The 9,440-nt window shown below is 33.1% G+C and overlaps 2 protein-coding genes across 9 annotated transcripts in view; one reads left to right on the forward strand and one right to left on the reverse strand.

Annotated features, from left to right (window-relative positions):
- The window catches only part of Aga (aspartylglucosaminidase), a 112,506-nt gene that overhangs the window by 90,088 nt on the left and 12,978 nt on the right, over positions 1 to 9,440 (forward strand). For 5 of the 8 annotated variants that reach the window (XR_010042581.1, XR_010042582.1, XR_001201136.3 and 2 more), the window contains one exon: positions 107 to 262. Coding sequence is in view for 2 of the 8 variants with exons in the window: in XM_013151666.2 (XP_013007120.2) it covers positions 107 to 196 (90 nt within the window). In the remaining 6 variants the exon portion in view is untranslated. Of the gene's footprint in view, positions 1 to 106; positions 444 to 9,440 lie in introns of those variants that run through there. The other 3 variants (XR_010042584.1, XM_013151666.2, XM_013151667.2) reach the window with 1 other exon arrangement.
- Neil3 (nei like DNA glycosylase 3) overlaps positions 1 to 9,440 on the reverse strand; it is a 44,345-nt gene that overhangs the window by 18,774 nt on the left and 16,131 nt on the right. Inside the window, exons 3-4 of the mRNA XM_003469117.4 lie at positions 2,750 to 2,884; positions 2,269 to 2,482 (exon numbers count right to left, since the gene is read on the reverse strand). Of these exons, the coding sequence (XP_003469165.1) occupies positions 2,269 to 2,482; positions 2,750 to 2,884 (349 nt within the window). The remainder of the gene's footprint in view (positions 1 to 2,268; positions 2,483 to 2,749; positions 2,885 to 9,440) is intronic.

Here is a 9,440-nt window from a genome sequence, read left to right on the forward strand (position 1 = left end):
TGTTTCTTATTTATTTAATGTAATTAACTATTTTTAAGTGATTGCAGTACTGATAAAAAGTTCTATTTATACATTTTAATCTTAAATTCTAACATTTATTGAACAGTGTGCATCAGACATCATCAATGCTCCAGGACTGTCTACCAACCACTCCAAAAGTCTTGCTAGATTTGAGAAAAGAAATGCAAATAAATAGAAAGAAGAAGACAAAAGTAGTCACAGGAGTACATGACCATCAACATCACTATGAAGCTTTAAAAAGGTATGAATTTATATTCATGTCTTAACGTGAAACACCTGTTAATACTTTGAAGAGCTCAGAAAACAGATTTTATTGAAGAGTCGAAAGTGTGGTGTGAATCTCAGGATCACCTTTGTAGAATTAATTATCATTTGGACCATGTGCTTCTGATAGTAATACTAAAGGAAATTCTGTGTCACTCTTTGTGCTTGTTTTTTGTGTTTGAATACACACACACACACACACACACACACACACACATTATCAGATAGTATGAAAACAAAAAACAAAACATCTAAACAACATAATCATTCTAAAAGTTTTAATTTCAACTATTTAACTTTCAAAACTTATTTCAAAAACATTCATTTCTTAAAATATTAGGTCTTACCTACAGATGTTAAAGTTACTTTTTCAATAATTGTGTTACTTTTTCAATAATTACCGCTATTCTTTTAGGAGGTTAATAATTTTAACTTCAGAAATGTTATAAGTTTTAATTTTTCTAACATTACCAATAAATGATGTGATGACTGGCTGGATGTACAGATCAAAAGTAAATCCTTAGCTAAGTACAAGTAACACTAACACTGCTCTAGGTTGTTTTTTTAAAAAAAAACATTTTCCACGGAGGTCTAAGTGAGTTGAAAACATTCATTCCTAGCTGGGCATGGGGTACATGTCCCTGATCGGACACTCAGCGGCTGAGGCAAGACTGCATGCTACAGCCCAGTCTGGGAAATTTAGCGACTTAGTACTAAAAAAAAAAGTAAAAAAAGAAACCCTCTTTTCTGCTAAGAATTTGTTTAATTACTGCCACATTAAACTAAATTATTCCTAAAGAGAGAACCTATTTGAAAATTATTGATTGGTTTCTTTTAAAACTTAATTCTTACTGATTTGGTTTTTACCAAAATGATTTAGAAAGTATATGAAACAAAGAGGTATCTTTGCATGTACATTAAAAATAATTTTTTTAAAAATTAAAAAATAAAAATAATTTACTTAATAGCAATTATATAACAGTAAAAATAAGAGTAATAGTTAATTGAGTTAAAGATATTTAGTTTATAATAACAAATCTGGATAAAAACCCTGATGTGAATTCTTTGTTGGAAAATAAAATATATGTATTCTCCCTGCGCTCAGTTTCCAATCTCTCTTGACTTTCTCAGAACATCTATGAATCACCACTCTCTTATCTATGACTTTAACATCTTTCTCTCCCAGTTCTTTTCTTCCCCCTCAATTTATAAATAAGTTCAAATCTCTCTAGTTGAAACACAAGAGAAAAACCCAAACTCCAAAATCCATTCCTTGTCCTGGTGTCTCCTCTAGCAGTTTAGTATTTTTTTCTTCATGTCAATCTAAGTTATTTGAGAAAGAATACTAATTTTTGTCCCATTTGCTTACTGATTGCTGATTCCTGAGTCTCTGCTACCTGAATTCCAGTTTTATCATTCATTCTGTTGAGACAGGATTTTCTGCTATCATCATGAGCCAGAATAGAGGAGTATTAGGAATACGTGAGTATGTATAGAGTATGTATTTAATATGCCAGATAGAAAAAAATGAGTTGTGAACTTCATTTATTCACACATTCTGCAAATGTCTGTTTAAAGTCTATCAAATGTCAGACCCTGTTCTCTAGATGTTTGCATGCATCTCGGAACAGGACAGATTTATGCTTTCTGGAGACTGTTTTCCAGTGGAAGGAGACACATTTTTTAGAAACAACAAATGTAACAACTAAATATTCTGTGTCTGAGAGTGAGACGTGGTACAGAAGACACAGAAAGGGAAGCAATTTAAGGCTGCCTGGGAACATGAAACGGAAGGGGGACTTGCACTGCAGTTTTGAGAAGGTGTTCACCATGGGCCACACTGAAAAGTCACACGAGCAAAAACCTGCAAGACACTTGCAGACTGAGCAGAATGTGTCACTGAAACACAAATTTAAGTGTCCACACTGGACTTTTGATATTACTGAAATATAGAGGAATAATTACAAAATCTGTATGACTTACTTTGAGAGCTGGATGGAGACCACTGTCAAAAAGAGCTTCATTTTTGATGATGTTCCCCACGCCAGGCAACACTTTCTGATCCAATAGCACATCGCAAAGCATCCGGTCTCTCTGTTTTTTAACTTCACTTTCTGCTCCTAAGAAACTAAATTTAGGTGAACACACATCTAATTCTCTCATCATTCTTATTCTCTGTTGGATTTCCACTGAGTTTCTGCGAAAAGGAATATAAAATACATTAATGATAAAGTCTGGTTTACAATTTCACAGTGTCATTTGAAATGAGCTTTAATAGAAATATAAAACTTTACGTTAATCATGGTGTAAAAGTTCTATGGATAAATGAACACCTTAACAAATGTTATTATTTGAAGGCTCCATTATAATGAAGCTTCATCAATTACAAGCTATTACTTAGTAACAGGTAATGTCCAAACTAAATTGCAAGTGTAAGCTCTGAATATTTTATTTTATTTTTTACCTCAGTTCTACCGATGAGTCAAAGAAACAAATCAAATCATTGGTGAGCTGCAGTTCAAAAACAGAAGAATCTCCATTTTTATTTTTGCATGGAAGTAAATTAATCATGATGGAGCCTTTCATCCCAAAATGTATCCTAAAACAAAATCAAATCCATTTTGAGTAGAAACTTACAATATATCAAAATATTTCCTTGGCTTCACTTTTTGGATTATAAGCAAACAAATGTTACTAGTAAGGATAGGTATTTACAGGACAAAAATTTGTAGCTAGTATTATCATACAGTTTTCAATTATAGCTTTTTAAAGCTATAAATAAGAAAAATAGTTTTCATTCTCCAAATAACTTCTAGAGAAATAACACCCACAAATAAGCATAGGAAAAATACATTTGTGTTCTTTTCTTTTAAGATGAAATATCCTTTATTCACAAAATGGTCTAGTATCTCTCAGTATTTTCTGATTTGAAGGCTTAAGAAAAGCCTAAGTTGCCTATCTTTTGTGCTTATAAATTCTTCAAAGCTATTAGCTTTCAAATTCCTTCTTTCTAGCCACAATTATTTAGAAATGTTTACTTATTGCAAAATAAGATCTACAGTTTAAGGCATTATTGTTTTGGGCTAAGCAATGAAACAATTTCCTGCAGAATCTTGCATATCAAAAAAAAAAAAAAAAAAAAAAAAAAGGTAGTGGGGAGGAAGAGAAAGAGGCCATGAAGAAATAAGACAGAACAAGTCAAAATGCAATTGTCTTCATTCTTTTCATTTTCTTTTACTTTTATATATATTGGGAAGAAGGGATTTATAAATATTTACAGTTAGCTTTAAAGTCACAATGCAATGATGGAAAAGTCATAAGCCTTCAGATTGTATAGGATTGATTAGCGTGTCTGGTTTAAAAAAAAAGTGATTTTGTGAGACCTCTGGTGATGAAGATCAAAAATGATTCTCAAGATGAAATACGGTGTTCTGCCTTTCAAATCTGACTCTTATAGCTTTGTTGAGTTAATAAATATAGTTCCTTTGGCAGCAAGTGTTACTGCTGCGGCTTCTAATTCCAAAGCACCATGTTATAGTATTATACAAGGTTAACCAGTCTAACTTTAAAACTGTAGGTTTTAAACTCTGGGTGCCCTACTATCAATCATAAATGCATTTTACATGCCCCATAGTTCTTGACAGGAAAAATGTGTGCCTGTAAGTACTCTATAATTTAGCTTATGGAGGCCCAGGCCCAGTGAATGGTATACAGCTGTCATGCCCAGAGGCCATCGTATCTAAAATCTTTTCAGCTGCATAGCTCATAAAGTGGATTCTAAATCACTTTCCATAATGAAGCCACATTCACATAAAAAATATCAAAGCTAAGACTCAATTCAAATGCAGAAGTAGCCTCAAAAAGACCTGTAAATAAAGTAAGTATGCCCTTGTCTTATAACACTTAACAATTTAGGAGAACATGCACATAAAATAACGATTCTCTCTTATATTTATTTAATAGGTAAATATTATAACTAAGCCTCAATAAACCAACAAATTTTGTGTTTGAGTTCCTTTTATCTCAAACTAAGAATGTGCCATGAAAAATTTCAAGTTACAGTAGGTGTCTATATTGTTATAGCATACGGGATTTTTATAGACCAGCACACTGGGCCATATTGTAGCCAAGAAAGGGACTTTGATAGAGTTTTGATTGCTTTTCAAGATTTCAAAATTAATACTACTGGAGGAAAATTTTTTAGAACCTTAGTTCTATCTCTTAATTGTCCTCAAACTTCTTGTACCTCTAATCAAAATTGTTATCTGAGATAATTTACTTTGCATAATTGATCTCTGCCTGCTAACTGGAGGTACCTGGTCTAAAGTGGGTATTAAGCCAAACCTGGTCTGATCACTGTCCTCTGATCCTATGCCTTTGATACCAATGATTTAGGAACCGATACGTATCCTAAACTAGGTTCATCAATATCCAAGCTGGATTCATTAGTTCTCTTGATGAAGGCAAGGATTTGGGGTATAAATTGGTTTCTTGTTATTAATGCAAAATCTCATATCTGAGCTATGGGTGGGAACATTTCCATGTGGGAACGGGGCACCAGAGAACCCAGAGAAAGATTCTACACAGAGGAGGAAATCTAAGGAGATTTCAGTGAGGAGCAGAGTTAAGAAGGAAATGAAGAATCCCAATAGCTTTAGTCTTTTCTTTTAGCTCTTTCTCAGCCCATCTATATCGTCCTCAGATTTCACAAGATGTCCTCTATTCTTACAATTAATAATTGAACTCACTTAAGTTACACTTTTATAGTATAGTATTTGTAAAATCTATGCTGAGAACTCAAAACTTTGTAAATAAGATTTGTGTTAACCATACTAAGAAAGAAAAAGGGAGCTCTACTAATGGAATATAAAAGGCTGAAAGTAGACATAGTTCTCACTCTAACAAGGAGAGAAAAAGCTATATTATTAAGAAAAATCATACATTGTCTTAAGTCTATCAGAGACTAGGTTGTAAGGTAATCAGCTGAGTTAAACTCCGAAGAGGGACAAGACCCTAAAGCAAAACATTTTTACAAATGTATTAGGGGCAAGGAGAAAGAGAGGGCTACCATAAGGGGGAAAAAAAAAGATAAGAAGTAAAGAATTAAATCTCAGCAAGCGTTTGCATAATATGTGTGGACTACTGTCACAGTTTAGAATCCCTGCAGTCCCAGGGTAGCTCACACCCACAGACACACTTAGTGAGCTGGGTGTAGAGAAGAATGAGGGCAAGAGAGCAGAAAAGACAGCTTTTTGTGGCATGATGCCTGTTTTTATGAAACCCTGTCTGCTTTTTGCATGCTTCTTTAAAAAGAAGAAAAAGAAAAAAAAATGTTAGGAAGTGTTAAGCTGCTGTATCCAAGGATGTAGAAACAAAAACCTGTTTGTCTCTAAAGGCGGATCAAGAAACCTCTGCCCACACCATAAATTTTGCACTGAGCAGCAAGCTTAAGCAGATTGCCACAGGGCCACAGTAGGCAACCTTTTGCCACCAGGCCTAGGCAAAATATGCTACTTTTGAGAACAAGGGCAGAAAAAGCCATCTATCCCTTGGTTTGAGACACAAAATTCTATAGTGATTCAGAAGAGAAACCTGCTTCCAATGGGAGAGAGATAGAGAACTCTAGCACACAACCAAGAACATCAGAAAGCAGGGCAGAGTTTGGCTGCCACATGGAAGAGAGTAGCAGAAACCTGGAGTGCTACTCCATGGATAGGGCCAACCCAAGACTAAAGGCGGTCAGGAGCCCTCCATTGTCATGAGCCTCTTGCTAAGCAACTAGCAACAGTGGTCAACCATCAGGGAAATGTGGAGTGGAGATTCCCTCTGTGACACATGTATCAGGGTCAGCGGAGACTAAAGTAAGAACATGAGGAAGGCATCAACAGCCAGTGAGGACATACATTAAACATCAAGCAGCAGCAGCAGCTGCAACTGAGAAGTCAATAGTACAATACCAAATGCAACAGTAACTCACCAAAACTACAACCCACTCAACTGCCTACACCAATCACCTGAGAGACAGGCATTATCATTTCTGAGCTTAAATATTACATAGCACAGGCTCGCCTAAAAATGATATCTGTGATGTAGCTCTTGTTTTTCTGTAATACCTTGAGGTTCAAAAAATGTAAATAAGACACAAAAATGGATTTTAGAAGTCCAAAATCAAGAGTGAAAACAATAAATAAAATCTAAAGATGTTGCCAAAGTTGGAATTTTGAGATAAGTGACTAAAAAGTAATTTTAAATTAATTTAAAAGTTAAAATGTTAATTATAGTCAGTTTTATATTATGTATTGGTCATTAATATATTAATAAGATGAAGTGGTATAAAAGCACATGAAGAGATGCAAAATTTTAGCAGAAAAATAAAAAATCTGCTATCAGAGATAATTCTTTCCATGATTAGACCACTGGACTATATAATTCAAGCCCCACGCAAATGTTTACTTTTAGACAGAAAATGTAAGAGGAAACATATTTACATTCAATTCCCATTTCAAGTGTTCTTTTTCTCTAGATTCAAATTTTCATCTATTATACAGTGCTTATGCTGGACAGACTTTCTTTTGCATGTTGCATATTTGCTACTGCTGGATTCTCTCATTTGGTTGGCTGGTAGGTTGATTCCAGTCTTTTATTACACCTTCTGTTTTAATGGATATTTTTGGTAAGTTTAGCATTCTCAAGAGTTTATTATCCTTTTGGCAATTCAATGAATTTACTCTGCTGTCTTGCGCTCTGTGCAGTTTCTGATTAGAAGTCCAATATATGTTTTCACTTTGGTTTTTTGTATGTAATACTTCTTTTTATGTGATTGCTTTCAGGATTTCTTTTCATGCTTTGTTTGTAGCATATTGGCTAGGTATGTGTGAAGGATATTTGTTTTTGTTTGAGGTTCTTTGAATTTCTGGGTCTGAGATTTGATGAAGAAAATTTTTGGTCACTTAACTCTTCAAAAATGTCTTCTGCTCTATTCTTTATTCTAGGATTTTAGTTACAAATATTTTAAGCCATTTGACCTTGTTCCATAGCTCCATTAATTCTGTAAAATTCTTGACTATAACTAAAAGAAAAATAAAAATCAAAAAATTATTCTCTTTTTAATACTCCAAATACTTTCGACTCCAAATACCATTACAAATTTGGTATTATGCCAAATTTGTTGAAACTCTTCCAGAAAATCAGATAGGAGGGAAAAACTGCCAACTCATTCAAAGGCCAGTATTGTCCAAATATCAAAATTACACTAAGATGCTAAGAAGAAAATAATCCTATGGGCCAGTATCTCCCAAGAAGACAAAAATGCAAGAATCTTCCATAAAATCAATCTCCTAATATACAAAGGACAATACATCATGACAAAGTGGAAGATACCCTGGAAATGCAAACCTCATTTGGAACCCAAAAATCAATCGGTATAATTGACCATATAAGCAAATTAAGAAAAGCAATTATTATGACAATATATACAGAAAAAATATTTGAAAAATGTAATATGCAGTCAAAATACAAAATCTCAACAAAGCAGGAGTAAGAAAGAACTTTTTTCAATCTAACAAAAGGTACTCATGAAAAAATAAAGTTAACATCGGAGAAAGTAAGGTAAAGATATCTGTTCTCATGACTTTTACTTATCAAACTGAGGTTTCTAGCCATTGTAATTAGGAAAAAAGCAAGCAAGCAAGCAAGGATAGAGGCTAGCAAGAAAGAAATAAAAACCACCTTGATTAACAGACGCTACCATTGTCTACTTATAAATCCTAAAGATGTACTCCTCCCAAACAAATAAACATAAACTGCTGGAATAACTTAGTTTAGCAGATGTAAGGACAATAGGTACAAAAATTGTTGCTCCAAATGTCATTCCAGATACTAGTAATGAACAATTGGAAATTCAAATTTAAAGAGTACCCATCACAAGAATACCAAAACTTAATTTGATTAGAAAAATAAAATGTCTGAAATTGAAAACTATAAGATAATAATAAATGAAAGCACAATTAAACACAGAGAATACTGTTTTAATGAAGAGGAACATAGTATTATTCATTTATAAATTATCACCTAATTAATCTTTTAAATTCAATATAAAGCCAATTAAACCTCTAGAAATACCCAGAGGGTATTTTATAGAAACCAACAAGTCTGAAATTTAGAAAGACAAATTAACTAAAATAGCAAAAGTCATTTCAGAGAGATAGAGAGAGAGAGAAAACCAGATGACTATACTAACTTTCAATGTTTTAAAGCTACTTCAACTGAGACAGTATATAGCTGGTCAAAGAAGAGACACATAAATAGCCTCATTAAAGAACATAGTGAGTTCAGAAACAACCAAATTTATGGTGAATTGATTTTCAAGCAAGTTGCAAAGAAATTCAATGCAGAAAGATAATCTTTACAACAATGGAACTAGAACAACCAGATATGCCCAAGAAAGTATACTTTAATCTTGGCTTGTATTATATGCAAAAATGCCTCACAATTCTAAACACAAGAGCTAACACAATTAAAAAAACAAACAAACAAACAAACAAAAACAAAATAAAGGAGGAAATCTTAGTGAATTTGTACTGGGCAATTGTTTCTCTTTACTGTTCATAAACAATGTATAAGTGATAAAAGAAAAATTTGTAAATTAGAATTCATCAACATTACAATCAACAGTTTAATCTTCAAAAGACATGGTTAAAAAATGAAGAAGAAGCCACATGCTGGAAGCAACTGCTTGCAAAATATGTATTGTGTAAAATGCTGACATCTGGAATATGTAATAAACACAACTCAGTCACATAAAGACATACCCAATAAAAGGCAAGAAACCAGCATATCATAAAACATAAAATATACAAATTTACAAATAACAACAAAAATACAATGTAGGCACTGTGGCCAAAAATATCACTTTCTAATAGAAGGAATGCTGACTGACCCTAAAGGTCAAGTGGATAGGCTGGGTAAATGGAAGACATTTACTACCCTAAGGTATACAATTAACCTTAAAATTTTATCATACTTCTATTCCTTCTAGCAGATATATGACAGATTTCACTAAGTATAACAAAGCTTTAAAAACCTTTTAAGTAGTTTATAATAGAGCCAACAAAGATATTTTAGAAAACTGAAAATGGTTTAGCGCATTAAAGTTT

Source organism: Cavia porcellus, unplaced genomic scaffold, assembly GCF_034190915.1.
Source record: "Cavia porcellus strain 051 isolate PalLab524CR breed Dunkin Hartley unplaced genomic scaffold, mCavPor4.1 scaffold_24, whole genome shotgun sequence".
In the NCBI taxonomy this organism is placed as follows: domain Eukaryota; kingdom Metazoa; phylum Chordata; class Mammalia; order Rodentia; family Caviidae; genus Cavia; species Cavia porcellus.